Source organism: Rattus rattus, chromosome 2, assembly GCF_011064425.1.
Source record: "Rattus rattus isolate New Zealand chromosome 2, Rrattus_CSIRO_v1, whole genome shotgun sequence".
Classification (NCBI taxonomy): Eukaryota; Metazoa; Chordata; class Mammalia; order Rodentia; family Muridae; genus Rattus; species Rattus rattus.
In genome coordinates this window covers 36,601,683-36,624,780 of record NC_046155.1, presented here as the reverse complement: position 1 = coordinate 36,624,780, position 23,098 = coordinate 36,601,683, and the positions used below count along the sequence as shown (strand labels likewise).

Genomic DNA, 23,098 nt, shown 5'->3' with positions numbered 1-23,098 from the left:
CGGAGGCGGCGACTCTTACCTCACAGAGGTAGCTCCTCCGCCGGCAGTAGCTCGGCGCCCCGGCGGTCCATGGACCGGAACCCTGGGCGGACCGGCAGGAACCCGGGCCGCGACCGCCGCCTCCCGGCCCCAGGCTCCTCCTCCTCGCTCCCCGCCGCCCTCTGCGGTCGCCCGCGGGCTGCGCACCGCCGCCGCGGGCCTCTGGGAGCCGCGCCGGGAGGCTGTGTGGCGGGGCCGAGGCCGCCGCGGGACTGAGGCCTACTCCGCCGCCTCTCAGTGCTATTGTCCCGGGGCCTGGCCCTGAGCGGAGCTGCGGGCGAGGGCCGAGCTCGCCGGCTCCGCAGAAGATGCCGGACCAAGCCCTTCAACAGATGCTGGACAGGTAGGAGCAGCGTGGGGCCGGGAACTGCCGGCCTTAGTCCTGGGCCTGCCCATGCTGGCCTCGAGGCCCCGAGAGCAGGGATCCTGGCGTCCGCCGAGAGTTCCACCGCACGGAGGCCAGGAGAAGGGATCTGAGTTTGGAGATGACACTGGAGGGAAGAGCGGGCGATCATCCTGGGTCGTAGACTTAGAAACTTAGTTAAAGGAGAGAGGTCTTCTTTAGCCCAAAGTCTGTTTTTGAGGTGAAGAAGCACTATTGTTAACCATAGAATTAGTTTCTATTTCTTCCCTCTTCCCCCAACTAAGTTATAAAGGGTTTAGCAGCAATGCCACTGGGAAGAACCCAACTATCATTCTGGAGAATAGTCCCTTGAATACTTTCACAATGCAAGGGTAGGCATTCTTTTTTAAAAGCCTGGGTTGTTTCATTTCTCCTTCCAACCCCCACCCCATCTTATCCCCACCCCCAAACCGTAAGGTCAGAATATCCACAAGGGAGCCTTAACGGTCGGTCACACTAGAGTAGAGGTTATGGAAAACAGCCACATGCATGCAACATTGAACGCGTAGCACACTTGACGATCGTTGAGTTCCCAGAAACGTTATGGCTTGTACTGGGACCAGTTACCCATTCCTGGGGTCTCCAGCCAGTAAAACTCTTTCAAACAATCTTCTGCACTGCCCTCTGCCGTTTAAATTCCAGCCAGGGAGATTTTGGAGACTAAATTAAACCCATCTTTTCACCAAAGCTGCTTGCTGTTCTGAGCAGTTCACTAATTCATAATGTTTGTGGTTGCTTGCAACTCTAAATAGACTAACTGGCCACCCAGTTCAGCAGTTAGCTCTCTGTGCAGTTAAGATCCAACTTTGTAACTTGTTTAAAAAAAAAAGGGTGGGGGCTTCTCTTGAGGTTATAGCCATTAACTACTAGGGCTGGGAGAGGGAATCAAAGATCCGTCAGGGAAGGCAAGAAGTTACTCCTCATATTTTATTCTAAATCCTAGATCAGGATTTTCCTAAATCCTTGGTACTTAGCAGGTATTCTGCTAGAACTAATGAACATGTTAGTTTCTGCAGTTGTCTAGGAGTGTGGTCTCTTCTCAGGTTTTCCTTTCATTATAATTTATCATACTTGACTAGGTGTGTCATACTACATATGCCCAAAGAGATTACTGCCTGCCACATCGATCCCAGTTAAATGAAACTCCATTCTGATATTGCATAGTGAATTATTTGCTCTGATGACATTCCACTTTCACTTTTATGTGGTGACATTTAGAAAAATTCTTACGTCCAGATGTTGTCTTAGCTTTTCATATATTCTTTGGAGGTTTTCATAAAAGCCAGTGAGTGCTGATGAAGCATTTACAGAAACTTGGGAATTCTGGCAGTTCTTTTTAGAAATGTATATAACTTCTTATGGTCACTTTCCACTCCATCACCCTAGTTCATCCCCATCCTCTGCTGAGGCTTTTCTTCCCAAGTCCTTTCTCATTCTGTGTCCCATCACCCCCTCGTTGCTCTGTGTGTCTGTCTGTACCACTAAATTTAATTAGGATTGCTTGCATAAGCATGGGTCCAGGTTATTTACGGGAGCATGGGCAAGTTATCAGTGAGCACACCACTAAATTTACTCCCTCCTCCTCTAGCAGCCGTTGTTTGAAGTTCAAGGTAGGGCATGGGGCTTTGAGCCCCTCCTCTCTCTCTGATGCAATGCTGTGTAGATCTTATGTAGATAACCACAGCTACAGTAGAAGCGTGAGCACAAGGCCAGAAGACCAAATGCATAGCACTGCTCATCTCATGACTCTTAGATTCTTTCTGCCCCCTCCCTTGCAAATTTTTTTTAAAAAGCTTGAAGTTTTTTTTTATTATAAAATACTGAGGAAAACAAACCTCTGTGTATGCATATATATGAGGAAGATGACTATTCCTACCTCCACCATATTCCGTTTATGCAGTGCTGGGAATTGAACCTAGGGCTTTATGCATGCTAGGTAAACACTGGACCACTGAACCACATTCCCATCCCTTACTCAACACTGATTATTGCTCTGATATACGTAGCCTTACTTACATGTTCACTGCTCAAAATAAAAACCTTAAGAGAACATAGAAAGTTTAAGACATTATGCCTACATTTTGTTGCCAGGAAATATATCCAGTTTGACAAATAGACAAATAAACTTAGAAAATTACCTGTCATATTAAATATGTATTTGTGCTAACATCTCAGCTACCCTATTTGCTAATACACTTAGCAATTGTAATTTTATGCAGAAATGTTAGTCATTCTGTGAATTACTAAATTCACACTAAATGTGATTTACTTTAATTTTACCTGTAAAGTGGTTAAAGTGGTAAGTTTTACAATTTGGATATTTTACTATGGTAACTTTTTTTAAATGAAGCAGAGTTGAAGATTTTATTAAAGACACTTTAATACTGGCTTCAGCATGAGGATTAAGAACAAAGAGGTGGTGCTCAAGGAAAGAAAGTATATTTGAGAACATGTATGTGGGTTTCTCAGAGTCCTAGAGACTAAGTCATATCCAAGTATGGGTAAGTGTTCCTACAAGGGAGAGTCACCCGTAGGTTTTTTATTGTTTTATTTTTCAGTTTACTTTGCATATGTGGAGATTAGAGGTTGGCTCTCTTCTTTCAAAATGTATGTCCCAGACACCAAGTTCAGAGGGTCAGGCTTTGCAGCAGGTTCTTTACCCACTGGAGCATTTTGCCACTTTCCCCCCTGTTTTAATTGTAGGTTTTTACTTGAGGTCATATTGAAGTCCAAGGTTTTCTACAAGGGCTGGGAACACATCTATCTGTAGTACCTGACTATACAGTCAGGCTTTCCCACTGTGTATATGAAACCAGTTGTTGTAATAGACACCAGTTATCTGGTAAAAGCACAGTAAGTAACAAGCTTTAATTACACTTACATAAACTTCAGTGGAGGAAAGGGTGTTCTCTGTGCGGAGGGCTGGGGATGGGACTCAGTTGGTAGAGTGTTTGCCAGACATACACAAAGCCCAAGTTCATGCCCAGTGTGAAGAGTGGTGGAGGCAAGCGGTTCAGAACTTTAGTTATCCTCAGTTGCATAGAGTATCTGTGCTAACCTAGACCTCATAAGACCTTGTCTGGGGAAAAAAGTAACAAAAAGAAAAAAGGAATTGCGAATTCAGTATAATTATGCAAGAAAAATGAGACTTCTTGAAGTCCCTTTAAAAGTGTTGAGACTTAGTTTGGATTAAAGGTTTGGTGTGTGCCTTTAATCCTAGTGCCCAGGAGGCAGAGCTAGGTCTCATCTACATAATGAGATGCTTCCTCAGGAAAAAGATGCTTAGCGGTGGAGTTGTAGAGACTGCATCTTGCCGCTCAGGGTTGCCTCCAACTTCTTGGGCTTGTCTCAACTTCTCAAGTTGCTGAACTGCAAATGTGTCACTGTGTTCAACCAGAAAAATGTGCTTAAATTAGCTACTTCATAGAGTTATTTAATTAGAATAGCCATTCTGACACTGTGAAGCTTATATTGGGTTTTACACTTTCACTATTGAATACTTTGTATATACACTTGTCTATCACCAAAAACTTGTGGGAAAAAAATTCATGACAAAACTAGAAAACAAAGTCCATTATCTGCATTCAGTCCTTCCTCATCCCTAATATTTACCCGTCCTTGTCCTCTGTATCTTTACCCACATTTCTTACAGATACTTGGCTTGTGGTAAAGATACCAGGAAAGTGGGGCTGGTTTCACTGGGTGCTACAGCTTCAGTTTATGGGACTTCTCTATTACTTTATACAATAATTTTTCCTTCCCCGAGATTTTACTTCTTTCAATTACTTAGAGTCAGTACCATGTATGGACTAGGACCCAGCTTTGAGGGAGGGTCCTTTTGCCTACCTAGTTTTGTTGCATGAATTTTACTTGTAGGTTCTTTATACTATAGTTGTAAAAATAGATTTATTTAATTTCTTATTCATTGTATTACTATTTTGGGGGGGGTTCTTGGTTTGATTTTTTTTTTTTTGATCTATTTTTGTTTGGAGGCTTTTTTTGTTTTGCTTTGTCTTTTGAGGGGTTTTTTTGTTTGTTTGTTTCTGTTCTATGGTTGGGATTTTTGTTTTTGTTTGTTTGTTTAGGGGTGGGTTCAGGAACAGTTTCTCTGTGTAGCCTTGGATGTACTGAAACTTACCCTGTGGACCAAGCTGGCCTGTCTCTGCCTCCTGAGTTCTGGGATTAAAGGCCTGTGCTGTGCCATCACTGCCTGCTAAAAGAGAATTATTTTAATATAAACATAAAAATAATTCTACCTGTGATAGTGGAAAAAAATCTAAATTTGGAAATCCAAACAACCAATCTATTCCCAATAGAATTTTATCTATTTTTCTGAACTTTTTTTTTTGTATCCATCTTTCTAGTAATTTTCTCTGACTAGTGAACTAGAGAACAAAAATAGTTTCAAGTATCTTTTAAGACCTCTTGAACTTAGAAAAATCCAAATTTGGAAAGATCCAAACTTATCATATTGCCATGCTAAAGTCATTTATCCCTATGTCCTTTTTTCATCCCTTCTTCCCAGTGGTGGTATTGAACCAAGGGCCCTGTGAATTTGCCCATTATACCAATAATTTACACCACTCTACTCTCGTCCTATGAAATAGTATTACTGTGTGGTTTAGACTTGTCTGTATTCAGAGGTCTCTTTTGCCTCCTAAGTGCTGGCTTCACAGATGGGAGTAAGCCACTACACTCAACTCTTGTACTTCTTTTTTTTTTTGGTTCTTTTTTTCGGAGCTGGGGACTGAACCCAGGGCCTTGCACTTCCTAGGCAAGCGCTCTACCACTGAACTAAATCCCCAACCCCTTGTACTTCTTAAAGCTGTTACTATGGAATGGAGCCGGACAGTATATGCCTATAATCCCAGCTAGATAATTGAGGCAGGAGGATTAAGAATTCAAGGCTAGCATAGGCCATGTGAGGCACTGTCTCAGAAGAAACCACAATAGACAGAAAAGAAATTGTAATGTCCTTTTTCTTCCTATAGCCATACTTTACCATTAAGAGAAAGGGGTGGGCTTTTTAAAAATTGTTTGGTTTCCTCAGTTGAAAATTGAATGGTCTGAGAATATGACTCAGAACATTCTGCCTAGTATGTTTGTAATCCTGGCTTGAGAGCGTAGGGGAACTACATATGAAAACACTAACATTTGTTTTTCTAAGTTCAAGAGGTTTTAGTAAACAACAGATACTTGAGACTCTTTCTGTACACTAGTTCACTAGTCAGGAGAAATTACTAGAAAGATGGATAAAAACAAAGTTCAGAAAATAGATTCTGTAGTTGAAGATAAAAAAACAAAACAGAAGAAAAGTTCTCCTGGGAATAGATTGGTTGTTTGGCTCTTTATTCTATACAGGAATTCTACAAATACTACATTATTAGTTTCATCCCATTAGCTAAGAGCTTCATGTGCAAGAAGCTGGAACCCTAAAGGTAAAACATTTCTTTCTTAATTTACAGAAGTTGCTGGGTGTGTTTTGCCACCGATGAAGATGATAGAACAGCTGAATGGGTGAGACCATGCAGGTGCAGAGGATCTACTAAGTGGGTTCACCAGGCTTGTCTACAACGCTGGGTAGATGAGAAGCAAAGAGGAAACAGCACAGCCAGAGTGGCCTGCCCTCAGTGCAATGCCGAGTACTTAATAGTGTTTCCAAAGCTGGGTAAGAGCTGATTTAAGAACAACACAGACATGTTCACTATTGTGTGGGTGTGGGTGTGGGTGTGGGTGTGGGTGTGGGTATGGGTGTGTCCGTAATCAGAAGACAAGATCTCACTCTAGATCCCTGGAATTCATGACAGCCCTCCTGCCTCATCCTTCCCAGTTGCTGCTATTCTGAGCAACAACACCCAGCTGGTTGGTTGGTTGGTTGGTTGGTTGGTTGGTTGGTTGGTAGGTAGGTAGGTAGGTAGGTAGGTAGGTAGGTAGGTAGGTAGGTTGGTTGGTCTTTTTGTGTGTAAGTGTTATGCCTACATGAATGTATGGGCTGTGTGCGTGCCTAGTACCAAAGGAGGCCAAAATAGGGCATTGGATCCTCTGAAGCTTGGGTGTGGTGGTGGTGGTGGTGAGCCACCCTGTGAGTGCTGGGAACTCATTCTCGCTGTCTGCAGGAGCGCTCAGTGTTCTTTAATCTCCAGCTCCTTTTTTTTTTTTTTTTTTTTTTCCGGAGCTGGGGACCAACCCAGGGCCTTGCCAAGCGCTCTACCACTGAGCTAAATCCCCAACCCCTCTCATTCATTTTTAAATGAGTTTTTATCTTTGCTTTTTGTGAATTTCTTTCTTTTCCTCTCTAAATGTCAAACACTTATTTTGCCAACAGTTTACAGTATCTTTAATAAGTCCCTAGACTTGCCTGTTTGTCAGTATGTTAACTATTTTTATTGGAAAAAAAGGACTTTTATGACTAACTATGGATATAACCAAAAAAGAGAGCTGACTTAGGGCTGGGGTACAGCTTCGTCAGTAAAGTGTTTGCCCTGCAAACATGGGAACCTGAGTTTGGTTCTCATAGCACATGTACCTTAGTTCTGGAGAAGCAGAAACAGGATGATCCTGGGGCACACTGCCCAGCTAGTCTGTGCTAGTCGATCGGGCCAATGAGAGACCCTGTCTCAAATGAGATAGATGGACTTTCTGAGGATTACACCTAAGAATGCATATACATTAAAAAGGGGGTGAGGAGTAGACATAAGGAGTATCTTTCTTTGGAGACAGTTTAAGAGAAAAGCAGCAGTCCGTATTCTAACATTCCTTAATTCTTTTAATAAACAAAACTATAAAAATTAAAGTTTTGCTTTGGGTATTGACCATGCTAGGCACTGAACTCTAGGTATTTCCCTATTTAGGCAAGTGTTCTTGCTTTACCATTGAGCCAATAGAGTTAAGTTCATTTTGAGAATTCAGCTTATATTGTTATCTTTCAGGAAAACTACCCCTTTTCCTGAGCATTACTGGACATGAAAATAACCAGAAGTCTTTGAGAATGGGACTAACCTGGAAAAAAGTATATCACCCTGTTTATTTATAGCCATGTGTTTTTGAGCTAGTGGCATCTTCATTTGGAATATATGCCTTGCTGTTCTTAAAAAACATTTTTAATATTAACCTTACCAGTAACGGAGAGGTATGGAGGAGACCCAGCTTGGTTTACGGGGCAGTCAAAAGGAAAGAGAGATTTGGCAGCAAGTAGGTGTCATAGAAAAAACAGAAATTAAAACATACTCTAGAAATATAGATAATGAAATGCTTTTCTAATGCAAGATGAGGCAGATATAGAAAATCTTTGCTTGTTTTCATGGGTAAAAGGAAAGAACTTTGCATAAAAGGCAAGTAGTATAGTGAAGAAAATAGTGTTCCCAGACTTTTGGGATTTGTGGACCACATGAGAAATATTCATACACATCACTCATTTTAATAAACATTTTTTTAAAAATGAGCTGGCTGGTACATCTCAGCATTTGGAAGAGGAGAAAAGAGGACATAGAGTTGAAGGCCACCTTAGACTACAAGAATAGCCTGAGCTATTCAGTGAGACTGCCACAGAGGAGAAAAATAGCCTAAAGGGTTTTCTTTTTTCTTGTCTTTTTTTTTTAAGATTTAGATATTTATCTTAGTATGTACGCTATCGCTGTCCTCAGACACACCAGAAGAGGGCATCAGATCCCATTACAGATGGTTGTGAGCCACCATGTAGGTGTCAGAATTGAACTCAGGACCTCTGGAAGAGCAGTCAGTGCTCTTAACCACTGAGCCATCTCTCCAGCCCTAGGTGTTTTCATTTTAAGTGCAAAACAATATTTTCAAACATCATAAATAATCAAGAAACAAGCAGGTAGATATCTATGAATTTAAAGCCAGCCTGGTTTACAAGTGAGTTCCAGGACAGCCATAGCTATGTAATGAGACATGCTTAAAAAAGAAGGAAAAAGAACTTAAAATAAGTGGGTGGAAAGATGGCTCAGTGGTCAGGTGTGCTGGCTGCTCGTGGCTGAGGAGAACCTGAGTTTGAGTCTTAGAACCTGTGTTGGACAACTCACTTTTTTTTTTTTTTTTTTTTTTTTTTTTGGGGACCCTGGCCTTGCGCTTCCCTAGGCAAGCGCTCTACCACTGAGCTAAATCCCCAACCCCGGACAACTCACTTCTAACTTGAGCTCCTGAGGACTTTCTCGGGCACACACATGAATAAATAATAAATCTTTAAAAGTCATTCAGCCTTAGCCTTTGGATGGAAATACAAGATTTACAGGTTTGTGGCACCACACCCAGCTCCACCTGAATCTCAGTCACTGCTGTAGCAAAGTTATGTTTGCAGTGTCTTGAGACAAAACTGGTTACTCCTTTCTGAGTAACCTGATGTTTCCTAAAAGTTTCTGTTTGATTTTCTTTGCCACCTAAATTTGAAATGCAAAAACTTAAATTTACCTAGAATATTAGGATAGTTTCTGTCTTTGTAAAAAAATCTTTGTGGGGTTGGGGATTTAGCTCAGTGGTAGAGCGCTTGCCTAGCAAGCGCAAGGCCCTGGGTTCGGTCCCCAGCTCCGAAAAAAAGAAAAAAGAAAAAAAAAATCTTTGTTATGTAAGAGAATTCACATTAAGCTTCTTTTTAACTACAGGCTTTTCTAGTACCCTTTAAACTGTTAGATTCCTAAAAATTGATGTTGGTTCAAAGCTCAGTTGCCATCCATGGTGTAAATGGATGTACTTTTGAAAGGTTCAGGCCCACCAAGCCATTGAAAATTCAGTTGTGGACGGTGGGGGGGGGGGGCTGGGAGTGTAGTTGGCATGCATGGAATCCTGGGTTTAATCATCAATGAGTGCTGAGTGCTAATTCGACATTGCTAAATACTGAAACCTTTGTACCCTTAGTTAACTGGTTTGAGCATTTATTCATGCTTTCTCTTTCCTATTAGGATACGAGTTTTCAAGGGCCAGGATTTTTGTCTCCTCCAACACTCCATAGCTCTTTGTGTTGTAATCTGGTGCTGTTTTCTTAAAATTATGGTCCCACCCCCACCCCCTGGTCATGAGGCAGCTGCACTGAGTTTCCTGATTAGCACACTGGATTAGGGATTATCGTTCAGAGGAGTTCAGTGTTTTTTGTTTTTTTTTAACGAAATACTTTCCTTAGATAATCTTTTGTTCATAGAAATATCTCCTCTGGCTAGCATTTTATTATGATGGTATGTTTGTCTAAAACTAAATATTTATTTCTTCCTTCCAAATATTAAAATTAATCTTGGGCGGTTGGGGATTTAGCTCAGTGGTAGAGCGCTTGCCTAGCAAGCACAAGGCCCTGGGTTCGGTCCCCAGCTCTGTAAAAAAAAAAAAGGAAAAAAAAATTAATCTTGGACTGGTCTGTCTGGAGTAATGAAAGATGTGGGTGAAATAAAATTAAGATAAAAGCCAAGACAAGAATTTTATCAGGAAAAATCTAGATTTAAGTAACTCAGGCCATTCCTTAATTTTACCAGGCATGTGTTTTACATATAGTCCAAAAGATAGTCACAAAATTTCCAAAAGAAACTGAAAGGATTTGGGGATTTTGTACCATTCCCCCCACCCAAAAAAATATATATATAATATATATATATCCAGATAATTCATCAGGGAAGTTGGGCATATTTTCTGTAGCCTATCAGAAAAACAATTCAGACATCTAGGCTGTCATCCGTGGTCTAATAAATAAAAATGGTGGTGGCCTGCCTTTTAGGAATTCTTTTCATCCAAGTACATAGGAGTTATTTCACAGAACTGCCAAAAGATAGTTTAATTTACTACATACATTCCTTAAGAGAGGATTCAGTTAAACAAATACTTGAGAATTGTAAGAATTTGGGATAGATCAGTAAATAAATCAGATCTTTCCCCTTTTTGAGTCTGTGTTTTAATACAGGAATAAGATCTCTTCTGTAAATTCCTATATAAATGTTTTAGACTCTGCATTTGGCCATTTTTCAGTAAATGCTTTAGGAAAAAAAGAAATACCACAACGAAGGAAGTATGGTATGGTAGGAATTGGCAAAGGGAACTTTATTGCAGTAAAGAAGGAATCAGCAAAGGAAACTGAAGAGTGGTAATGTATGTTCTGGAAAGGGAAGAACCAACCATATGTCAGAAAGAAAATACGTCATGTGTAGCTGATAGTATAAGTAAATGGTACAGAGATTAGGCCACAGTTTAGATATGTGGAGGTTGTCAGTGATACCAAGGAATAGCTTGATTGGAATAGGTTCATGGAAAAATTAGACAATTATTTCAAGTATTTTACTCAGAGGAAGCAAGGAAAGGGAGTAGTAGGACAGGAGGTATCAAAAGGTTTTAGGAGGCTGGTGACTTTAGTCCCAGCATGGGCAGGCAGTGCAGGCCAACCTTTGTTCAAGGACAGTGTGGGCTACACAGTAAGATCCTGTCTCTAAGTAAAGACTTTAAGGGGGCTACTGAAAATAATCCAGCAGATAAGGACACTTGCCCCAAGCCTGCCCATCCTTGGATCCACATGGTGGAGGGAGAGAACCAGCTCCTCGAGGTGTCTGTCCTCTGTCTTCCTTGAAGCACCTACCCACGCCCCAGATATTGTAGTAACTTTTTTTAAAGATAAATGAAATAATATCATGTTTGTCTGGTGAAAATAAGCCATGGAGTAAGGGGTGGTGGAGGAGAATGAGGGGAGCAGCTGCAGCACTGACCTGGGTTACTGATGAGATAGATGTGCTTCACGGGTGAGAGATTGGGATTCGGGATGTTGATGGTGGAGCTGTGCAGAGGACGAACTTTGTAGATCTTGTAGTCCATAACAAAATTCAAAATCAGCTTTTATTACATGCTCGTGATTTCTAGCTTCCAATGCCACCATCTGGAATAATAAGATGAAATTTGTTGTGCCTTCTGAGGAAGTGATAAAACTTAGCTGTCTTAAATAGATTGACAAAACAATAAAATGCTGTTAGAGGTTATAAAGTTCGTAAGCACTAAATTAGGCTTGCTTTATCTCATTGACCCCCAAAGATAGGTTTGTGGGGTTTTTTTGTTTTTTGTTTTTTGTTTTTTTTTTTTTTTTTTGGTTTTTTCAGATTTTTTTTTTTTTTTTTTTTTTTGGAGGGGGACCAACCCAGGCCTTTGCGCTTCCTAGGCAAGCGCCTAGCCACTGAGCTAAATCCCCAACCCCGGTTTTTCAGATTTTTTAATTTAGTTTTTACTTTTTAACTTTACCTTCTCACATGCCCCCACCCCCACTCCAAATACCTTATTGTTTTAAATGTTCTTTTTAGTTAAAGCTTGCAAGTGATGAGTAGCTACATTGGAACCAGAAGGCCTTCAGCATCTCCCCTCATGCTCTCTTCACAGTGTCACTTCTCTGTTTACAGTGGCTGTTGTAGAAGGCAGTGGGGAGTTTTGTCAGGGGCTTTATAGGATACATTTTTTCCCTTGGATGTTTAGTTATTCTGTCATCAAATTACTATGCTAGTTTCTTTGTATAATGATGGTAAATGCTTTTGTTTATAGCATTCTTTAGATTGAAGGCACCAAGAAAGCAAGTGATAAAACACTTACATTTCTAAGAAAATATCTAAAATAACAGTTTATGTATAAAGGTATTCAACAAATACAGTAACTTAGCCAACAAATTACATATACCTCTGGTTAAAGGCAGATTTTCAGTTCCTTGGTTTTATTTTGAGCAAATATAAAATGCTTCTACTTCTCTGGAAAATGTTAGAGTCAAATTAAATTGAACTTAATGGCAAGTAAAATACCTCCCAAAATACTAATCATTTCGTTTAGAATTGGCACATGAAGCTGCTGAAATAATATAAATACTGGCATCATAATCATTTTTAAAAGTTAAAAAATAATTTTCAACTAAATATAGTATATTTTAAATCAAGTAAAATAAATTGGTTTGTCCAGCTATAAGAAAATAGCCATGGGGCTAAGAGACGCCCTGTGTACAGTACTTGCTGTTCTTGCAGAGGACTGGCTTGGGTCCAGTTAGCAGCACTTACATGGAGGTCATAACCACATGTAATTCCAGTGTCAGGGGACCCAACACACACACACACACACACACACACACACACACACACACACACACACACACACGACTAAAAATGATCTAAAAAATACCCATTGTTTAACAACTAACTTGAGATAATCTAACTTCATACAAATCTTTTAGCTATAGAAAATATTGAAGTAATTTTAAAACCCTACCTTATGTTGAAACTTTTCTCTCTTTACATTGTAGGTCCAGTTGTTTATGTCTTGGATCTTGCAGATAGACTGATCTCAAAAGCTTGCCCCTTTGCTGCAGCAGGAATAATGGTTGGATCTATCTACTGGACAGCTGTGACTTATGGAGCAGTGACAGTGATGCAGGTTCACCATTCTACTCTATTCAGTGACACTACTTTTGATGTGAAGGTCTATTATATATTTGCAAGGCGTTTTTAAAATGTATTGTTTTAAATAATGATGCTATCATGATTAAAGAATAAAGACTTAGGGGTTGGGATTTAGCTCAGTGATAGAGCGCTTGCCTAGGAAGTGCAAGGCCCTAGGTTCGGTCCCCAGCTCCAAAAAAAAAAAAAACAAAAAACCAAGAATAAGGATTTATATAAAAAGGAGACTAGAGCCAACAAGATGGCTTAGCGGGTAGAGATGCTTGCCACACAGCCTAAGGACCTAAGTTCAATCCCCCAACACTCACATGATAGAAAGGGAAAGAATTAACTCCCAAAAGAAATTGTTGTCTGAACTTACACATGAGCTGTAGCATGTCCCACCCCTGATAGCATGTGCACAGTAAATACAGTGTTACACAAAGTCAGCTAGTGGAAAGGTCTCCTCCTGTCCTTCATTTGCCTAACCCCTCCCCATCACTTCTCAGATAGCCACTAGAGCTAATTTCATATTAAACTGCACTCTGTTTCATGATGAATCTTGATCTTTTCACATACCTATAGAGATCTGCAAGCATCCTGTGTATATAATTATAGCAGGTTATTAACCATTCTGCTTTTTGGTTAGGTCTCAGTATTTGGCTTCGAAGAATGTGTACATAAATGAAATAATAGAGAACAGTTACATAATTATGTATATAAATATGAATCAAATGTTCCATAAACATGACTCAGTAAAGGGAATTTATAGTTGCTGTTATAGGTCTTGATCTGGTACTTGAAATTTTAAGTAATTTGGATTCATAAGGTGGAAGTATTAATATCATAAGTAAGAAAACACAAGTTACAAATATTTATTTTGTATAACTGTTTAGAAATCACCTTTGCCTGTACTGCTTTACTTGAAACATTTATTCTAGGAACAAGTGATTAGCTATAACAGTAGATAGATCTAAGGGTAGCTTGAAAATCACAAGCAAGACAGGAATATATATATATATTCTGTACTTAGCATTATACTGGATATTCCATCATCCCATACAACACATTTATTTATTTTTTATTTCTATGAAGCATTCTTTATTTATTTTATATATGTGAGTACACTACACTGTCATCAGAAGAGGGCATTGAATCTCATTACAGATGGTTGTGCACCACTATGTGGTTGCAGGAATTGGACCCAGAACCTCTGAAAAAACAGTCAGTGCTCTTAACCTGTGAGCCATCTCTCCGGCCCTCTCCACATCATTAAAGGCAGTTATCTGAGCATTTGGTAGGGAGTATATCCTAGTCAGTATTTAGAATTTTGTTTATGTTTTTTGGTGCGTGCGTGCGTGTGTGTGTGTGTGTGTGTGTGTGTGTGTGTGTGTGTGTGTGCGCGCGCGCGCGTGCGTGCGTGCGTGTGTGTGTGTGTGTAAAATGCATACTAGTTTATGGCAAGTCCACAGTCAGCATTAATAACACAGGGATGGACAAGACAATCATGTAGCCAGGCTTGCTTCCAGTTTGATTTGTAGCCAAGAACTTCATAATTTTCTGCCTCCACCTTACCAAGTCCTAAGGTTATAGTGATGGCTGATGGTGATTGTGGACCTGGCAGGAACTAGCCATTAGAATACAAATCTCTGGGCATTTCTGTGAGGGATTCTCTAGACTAGCTTAGGTAAGATGGGAACCTTCAATATAGGGCCACACCAATCCGTGAGGTGGAATTCTGGACTGTGTAAAAAGAAGACAAGGAGCTGACTAGTACTCATTTTCTCTGCCTCCTGCCTGTGGCCTGCTTTGCACTCAGCTGCCTCAGACTCCAGTCAGCATGCCTTCCCACTATGCTGAGCTGTATTCTCAACCTGTGGGATCTGCCACCTGTCAGGGACCTAACCTTTCCACTCTTCAGTTTGCTCTGTGGTAACAGCTCTGGAGTTGGTCAGCGCCAGCCAGATCACTGTCCTTTCCCATGAATTGTCAGTACTTCTTCCCGGCTCCAGTTTTGGTTATGGGATTTGGATGAGATTTTTTTCACTTACTTTTTGTGTTTGTTAAGTGTTTGTTTGCTTTGAGACAGTCTCACTGTATAGTCCTAGCTAGTCTCAAACTCAACGTAGAAAAGTTTGTATACCACTGCCTTCCAAGTGCTGGGTTGGGGAGCTTTTTGTGTTTTGAATGAAGGTCCCACTATTATGTAGTCCTAGCTGTTCTAGAACTTCCTGTGTAGTTCCTATCTATGGACTGGCCTCCAACTCAGATCCCCTGCCTTTGCCACCTTCAAATCAGATCAAGTGCTGGTATAAAAAAAAATATGCTACCAGCCCCGCCCAGCCTTCTCATTTTTTGAACAGTATCTTTTTACTTAAACTCCTTATCCTCCTACCTTATCCTCTCAAGTGCTAAGGTTATAGCTTTGGGGCAACACTTGACAAAATTCTAATTTTAAAAAAGTATATGAACTAACAGGTTTCATTATGACATTTTCATGCATATATGTCATATTTTGTTCTTAGCCCACTTCTCTGCTACTTTTCCCCTCCCCTCTTGCCTGTCTTGCTGAATCTCTTCTTCCCTCCAAGGAGACCTCTCCTAGTTTCCTATCAAATGGATGTTCTACTGACCTCCTACCACCACCTTCTACCTCTTTAAAGACCTTCTCACAGTCCCCTTTTTAATTCCATAACAAAATACACCCAACACACACACAAATTTACATCTAGATTCTAGGATAGGAAACATGGCTGTTGTGTTTTATATGTCTGCTTTATTTTGTCTAAGATAACAATTGCCATTTTCTTTTATAAATATCATGGGGGGCGTTGTTTATGTGCACCACACTTTATCCATATATGTGTTGATGGACCTCAGGGTCTTTCGGCTATATAACCGAGAGTAATGTAGTTGGGTTAGATGATGCTGTATTTAGTTTTTGAACGACTTGCACACTGACTTTTCTGGCCAGCCTTTATTGTCTTCTTAAAGTTAGTCATTCTGACTGGGATAGGATAGAATCCCAGAGCAGTTTTGATTTGATGTCTAATGTTGAACACCTTTTTAAGTATTAATATGTATTGGACATTTGTATTTCTTCATTTGAGAACTATTTTGGTTCATTAGCCCATTTGGGGATTAACCATTCACAATAGCTTTTAAAAAATAGACTAAAAATAAACATAACTTTGGGTCATTAAAGAAAATAAGGATCTAGAGTATAGATGGTTCAGTGATGCTGCTCCTTCAGAGGACCTGGGTTAAATCACCAGCATCTATCTGGTATCTCACAGCTGTCTGTAATCCCAATACCACCTTCTTCAGGCATCAGCCATACACGTAGTGCACAGACACATCTCAGCAAACACCATACACATAAATTAAAAATATATATATTGGAAGATAATAAGACCTCCTTTTTTCATGGATTGGCAGGATTGATATATAAGTGTCTGTGTTATCAAAATCATACTATAGACTCAACATACTCTGCATCAAAGTCCCAGTGTCGTCACAGAACTAAAGAAGGCAATCCTGAAATTCATAAGCACTAAAAGACCCACAATAGCCAAAACAATGCTAGGCAGAAAGAGCAATGCCAGATATATCACTGGTCTCAGCCAGAGGTAGTATTGGGTCACACCTTTAATCCCCACATTCTGAGAGTTCCAGGCCAGGAAGAGTAGACCCTATCTCCCAAACAAGCAAAATTGATCTCAAACTTACTATAGAGCCATAGTAACAGTACTAAGATACTGGCACAAAAAACAGATATGTAGACCAGTGGAACAGAATAAAGAACAAAGAAGCTTATACACACAGCTATACCCACCTAATTTCAACAGTAAATGTCAGAAACATGCATTGGTTTAAATGTGATGCCCAGTGTCTCTAACCCCACTGTTTGAGCAGAAGCAGGAAGATCTAGAGTTTAAGGTCAACCCCAGAAACATAGTGAGTTTGGGACAGCTAGCTTGGGACATACTATGTCTCAAAATGAAAGCATACATTAAGGAGAAAAGTCCAGCTTTTCAAAGAATAGTGTGGAGAAAACAAGGTATCCACTTGAAGGAGAGTGGAACAAAATCTAAATCTGTCACTCCATACAAAAACCAATTCAGAGTAGATGAAGGGCCTTAGAAAAACATAGGGAAGAATTCCTCCAGAAGGACTCTAGAATCACAGGAATTGGAATTATATTAAATTAAAACACTCGTAACAGCAGAGGAAACAATCACCACAGTGAAGAAGAAATGAGGCTCAGACCAGAGACTCATAACCAGTATATATAGAGAATTGTGAAAAACAAATTTCATTTGCATTTTTAAATTTTAAAAAATGTGTATGCATTTTGTATTGGCCTATTTGTTTGTAGAAGTCAGGTGACAACTATTGGGAGCCAGTTCTCCTGTCACCTTGTAGAATCCTATGATCAAGCCTAAGCTCTCTGCAAGTCCCTCTACCCACTGAGCATCCTCCCACCCTCTATATGCATTTTTATTGAAAAGACAGAATATTATTAACTTACCCAACACTGGAATAAGTACCTTTTAAGTATTGATGCATTTAACTTTAAAAAACAATGTGCCATAAATAATTTTATTCTTGGTTTACTGATTTAGGGGATTTGTTGTGTCTTGTGTCACATAGCAAAGATACAACATTAGGCCCTGCCTCTAGTGTGAAAATAATCTCCAAAAACATTGAAATTTTTTTTTGAACAACTAAGTAGCAGGTAGCTAGGAATTGCTAGGCGTGTGCCATTACACTTAGGCCTTACACATGCAAAGCACACACTGTGACTGCTGAACTACACCCTCAGCTACTGACTGTAGTTTAGGCCATCATTTGAAGGCTGGTTCTACTCCTTGCTTGTCTCTGCTTACCTAAAAGAAAGCAAAACACAAGCATCTAGAGGACAGATGTGATTGAAACTTCTCTCAGTCCCAGAGCTCACTGACAAATTGCTTAAGAGTAATGGAAGTAAAGGACAAATCTCCTACCCTGTATGCTGGTGCATGCCTTTGTTAAGAAAAATACAGTCTAGGTCCTTTTTTTTTTCCTCACCACAAATTCAGATAAAGTGGGCTCCAGTCTCTCAGGTTTCTTGTCAACTGTTACAGTGCTAAATATACTCAGTGCACACATTGATTCTATTGATAAGAATCTTTCCCTTGGGGTTGGGATTTAGCTCAGTGGTAGAGCGCTTGCCTAGCGCAGCTTGAAGGCCCTGGGTTGGGTCCCCAGCTCCGAAAAAAAAAAAAGAACCAAAAAAAAAAAAAAAAAAAGAATCTTGCCCTTGCTAGTTTTTGATCAGTGCCCATTCCCTTGATGGTCTATAGTATCACCCTTCTTGCAGATTCACCTGTTATGTAGTCAGAGAAACACCTCTGTGTTTCTTAAACAGTCTAGAGAACATACAATGGGAGCCTTTCCTCTTTCTCTTTGTGTTTGTCGTTGTGGCCAGTTACTGGAAGATGGCTGCCGCACTGAAAAGCAGTGTGTGCCTTTAATCCCAGGAGTTGGAAGGCAAAAGCAGGTGGATCTCTTTGAATTTGGGGCCATTCTGATCTATATGGTAGGTTCCAGACCATCCAGAGCTACACAATGAGACCCTGTCTCAAAAAATTAAATAGCAACAAAACTCAAATATCTTTCAAACTCTCTTGAGACATACTCAGTGCATTTTGTACATAAAATGAAATAGCTTGCAGATTTTATCCACCACTCGCCTTAGATGGTGATTTCTTATTTTATTTGAGACAGAGTCTCACTGTGTAACCTTGGCTAACACAGAGCTATAGACCAGGCCGGTCTCACAGTCACGGAGATCTACCTGCCTCAGTGTTCTGAGTACTGACACTAAAGGCATGTGCTATGGGTGAACTTCCTTTTCCTTTTTATTTTATTTTTTATGTTTGAGGTTTGTTTTTATACATATATATGTGCACATACCAACTATATACAGTACCCAAAGAGGCCAGACAGCTTGTCAGACCCTTGGGAACTAGAGTTACAGGTGGTTGTGAGTTGCCATTGGGAGCTAGAACTTGAACCCAGTTTTACTGCAAGAGTTCTTAACCACTGAGCCATCTCTCTAGCACCAGTATTACTTTTTATAAATAAAAACTAATAGCTTTTGTTTCCGTGTTTCGAAACTAAATGTGTCTTAAAAAATGAACGGAATATATGCCACTTAAATATGTACCACTGCTTTAGATAAGAAAATAACTGTACGGGGTTGGGGATTTAGCTCAGTGGTAGAGCACTTGCCTAGCAAGCGCAAGGCCCTGGGTTTGGTCCCCAGCTCCAAAAAAAAGAAAAAGAAAAAAAAAAAAGAAAAGAAAAGAAAATAACTGTAGCAAATACTGTCTGCTTCCCCCCAGGTTGTAGGCCATAAAGAAGGGCTGGATGTTATGGAGCGAGCTGACCCTTTATTTCTTTTGATTGGACTTCCTACTATTCCTGTCATGCTGATACTAGGCAAAATGATTCGCTGGGAGGACTATGTGCTTAGACTATGGCGCAAATACTCAAATAAACTACAAATTTTGAACAGTATATTTCCAGGTAAGGTCCTGAGTTGTGGCTATATAAAGTTCATGTTGAATTGATGTTTAGAAGAACCATCACATGATTTTTAAAAAAATGTTTAAAGCTTTTTTTCCTAGCTATTCCTAAGATTTAGTTCTAACATAATGTTTTTCCCCCTCTAGGGATTGGTTGTCCTGTTCCTCGAATTCCAGCTGAAGCTAATCCTTTAGCAGATCATGTCTCTGCTACTAGAATTTTGTGTGGAGCCCTTGTCTTTCCTACTATTGCGACAATAGTTGGTAAACTGATGTTCAGTAGCGTTAACTCAAATTTACAGAGGACAATCTTGGTAAGATGGATTTAATAATACTTGTTTCAGGCAGTGTACAGATGAGAGTGAACTGTATTTGTTTTTAAAGGGAGAGATGTTCTTTAGGGGCTCTGTGCCTGCTCCCTCCATCAACCCCACTGTCAAATTAGCTTAAGGGAGATAAAAAAAACAGGTCCTACTGCCAGTCTAGCTTCCTGAACACCCTCTATGGGTACCTTCTCTTCTGGGCTACGCTCTGGCTTCAATCCCCAGTACCAGCATCATAAATAAACAAATGAGATGAACCTGACTCCTCCTGTTTCCTGTCATCCTATTTGCCCTCCTTGGTCACAGTCCACATAGTGTCCTGGCATTCTTCCCTTCTCTCAACATGTAGAACTTGGTGGGAAGAAAACTACTCAGGGAGGCTCGTCCTCTGCTACTTGAAGTCTACTCGTTCCCAACTTCTACCCTCATAGAAGAGAATGTTTCACTTGCAGTTATCAGGATTTATTTGGCTTCAAAGCCTGTCTTTTGTGGTCGATGTAAAATTCTTTTTCTTGTTTCTCTAATCCTGCATTATAAAAAAAAATTAATTTCCCTTTTTATTTTAGGGCGGAATTGCTTTTGTTGCCATAAAAGGAGCATTTAAGGTTTACTTCAAACAGCAGCAATATTTACGTCAGGCACACCGCAAAATCCTAAATTATCCAGAGCAAGAAGAAGCATAAAACTGACTTCTGGTTGTTCTGAGGCCTCTCATCCTGACGAGTCTGTTGTGTTCTGATTCCATCACTAATGCGCTAGTGGAGACTGGTGATAAGCTACTGCTCCTATATTCTAAGAGATACAATAAAGCACGCAGGGCGGGGGAAAGCCTCTCAGTAATCACGGAACCTAAGGACACGAGTCAGCTCTGTAATTTGTATGTACTACTTTTACGGCAGTCGGCTAAACCATTATTTTAGCATGGTAAATCTGGGTTTGTTCATATTTTTCCAGACAAGAATGTAAAGATAAAACTGTACAAATATTAAAAGTGGACATGTTGTTTCATTCTGATGCCTCTTTTGTATATACTCATGCTCAGTGTTTTCTTAGGAACAGCAACTCGATGAAGGAACTGTGAGGACTTTCTCACTGGTGTAATTTGACTACATGCTACACAGGAGCCTCTGTTAACATGAGGAAATGTAAACTAGTTCTGAATAAATAACAAGCCCAAAAATGTCTGTCAGCATTGAAATGATTATCTGAACAAAAGAGATTTTGTTGCCTTTTCCTTAACCCACGTGACATCTCAGATGTGTAGGGTCAGTTTCCAGGGCTTCCAGATCACTTTTTCACTATTAAATTTATTTATGCAATATTGACATCTCATAGTTCATAGTGTGATTTTGACTCATGTAGTCATGTGTGTGTGTGTGTCTGTGTGTGTCTCCGTGGGGGTTAGGGAGGGTCAGAAAGAAGGTAGGAGGGAGGGAAGCAGAGGATAGTGATAGGGAAATGAGGTGGAAGGCCCTTGAATCACTTAGTGTGTGTTTTAATTTGTATTTCTAGAAATTAGAACTGCCAGTTCACAGTTTAACCAGAGAACAACTTGCAAAAATATAATAAAATTATTGGGTTTTTGATGATTAATTATTCATATAATTGTTTGTTAATTGACTCCCATTTACCTAGCCACTGTGCAGGGTGCTATGGGATGTAGTGGTGAACGGCAGACTTGCTCTTAGAGCTTGCAGTCTAATCCTAATAGAACAAGCAGTGATTGAACCAAAGTAGGTGTTGATGGTGCTGTGCGTATCAGTCGGTATCAGAGGTAATTATGAAAACAAGTCTTTAAGGAGTATTGATCAAGGCAATTGATTTCCACTTTACTTGTTTATAGGATAGCCAATACTAATGTTTTTAGGGTGTTTTGTTTTTGAATCAGGGTCTCTAACATAGGCTAACCTCAAACTTCTATGTCTCTGAAGATGACTTTGAACTCCTGATCCAGTTACAGGTGAGCACCGTAACGCCTGCTTTTTTTAACTTGATGCTGTGGATTGAACCCAGGGCCTTATGCATGCTAGGTATACACTACCAATTGAACTACATCACCAGCCCTCCTTTTAGATTTTAATTGTCGTATTAAGGGAGCAATCTCCTTAATAGTCATTGTTTAACTAGTTTTATATTCATTGTTCAAAAGTAATTATTTAGGTCATGTTCGATAGTGACCATATAATGTTCAGCAATCTGAATGTTCTTTTCACTTATTTTTATTGATTAAAATGAAAATGTTTAAAGTTCGAAAAATAATGCTGTTCACAGTATATGATGCATGAATAATGTTCCCCTTACTGAGAAATGGATACTTCTCTTTAGAAGTGTAACAAATATAGATCGAGCTGTATTAGGTTGTAAATAATAAATATTTTAGTAAAGACTGGTATCTTTCTCTGAGTTGCTTATCTCAGCTTTGTGTTTTGGTGTCTGTGGGAATGACTGTTGAACACCCAGAGTTGCAATTATCTAGGGTATAAGGGACAGTTTGACTGAGTTAACCTTAACACTGCTGTTGTTCTGAAGAGAAAACTTGAATTCTGATTATATATAAAAATAATTTAGATATACAGCTGTAATTATGAAATATATTGGCTTCTATAATTGCCAGTGTGAAAAGATGTATTGACATTTCCAGGATAGTCTTGTTATATTGAACAGCATTTACAGTTATGCAAGCATTCGGTTCCCTTTGTACTACTTTAATGTCCAAGACAAGGAGTAGATGGTGATTGGCATCAAGATCTATGAAGGCCGAGGAAATGATTCTTTTTTTTTTTTTTTAAAGATTTATTATTATATATAAGTACACTGTGGCTGTCTTCAGACACACCAGAAGAGGGTATTGGATCCCATTACAGATGGATGTGAGCCACCATGTGGTTGCTGGGAATTGAACTCAGGACCTCTGGGAGAGCAGTCAGTGCTCTTAACCAGTGAGCCATCTCTCCAGCCCCCATGAGATTCTTTTTTTTTTTTTTTTTTTTTTTCGGAGCTGGGGACCGAACCCAGGACCTTGCGCTTGCTAGGTAAGCGCTCTACCAATGGGCTAAATCCCCAACCCAAGGAAATGATTCTTATTCTTTGGGGCAGGAGGCCGAGGTTTATAGAACCTGTGGGGAGGGAACCACGGGTACCTGCAGTCCAGAGTGAACACTAGCCCTACATTCGATAGTTTTCAGTCTAAAGAGTCTTAGCCCAAGAAAACACCACATGCTGGTCCTCCCTGGAAGGTGGCCTCCCAACTACAAACCAACAAAAGGCATGGGCAGACTTAAAGCTGGATGGGTTATGTTGCGCTCCTAAGTCAGGTTTTAATCACTGTAGTGTATAACCTTGGCCAGGTGGCTGCTCAACCACAGCTATGTTCATCTC

General features: G+C 40.0%; 1 protein-coding gene across 2 annotated transcripts; it reads left to right on the top strand.

Annotated features, from left to right (window-relative positions):
* The first annotated feature begins 18 nt into the window (after window positions 1–18).
* Marchf5 (membrane associated ring-CH-type finger 5) lies at window positions 19–22,112 on the top strand. 2 transcript variants are annotated; one of them, XM_032891866.1, is made up of 6 exons: window positions 19–382; window positions 5,908–6,110; window positions 12,693–12,868; window positions 19,215–19,398; window positions 19,545–19,711; window positions 20,287–22,112. In XM_032891866.1, exons 1-6 carry the CDS (start codon window positions 348–350, stop codon window positions 20,401–20,403), a joined length of 882 nt encoding a protein of 293 aa, XP_032747757.1. In that variant the 5' UTR covers window positions 19–347; the 3' UTR covers window positions 20,404–22,112. The 2 variants fall into 2 exon arrangements, with proteins under 2 accessions (XP_032747757.1, XP_032747758.1); XM_032891867.1 differs by having other exon boundaries at window positions 21–382; window positions 12,693–12,823.
* Window positions 22,113–23,098: the final 986 nt, after the last annotated feature.

Bases quoted from the DNA above. Each gene is read 5' to 3' on its own strand.
- Marchf5 (XM_032891866.1), top strand. From the start codon at position 348: ATGCCGGACCAAGCCCTTCAACAGATGCTGGACAG. The intron at 383-5,907 runs GTAGGAGCAGCG...CTTAATTTACAG, and splicing joins CTTCAACAGATGCTGGACAG to AAGTTGCTGGGTGTGTTTTG. The intron at 19,712-20,286 runs GTAAGATGGATT...TTTTTATTTTAG, and splicing joins ATTTACAGAGGACAATCTTG to GGCGGAATTGCTTTTGTTGC.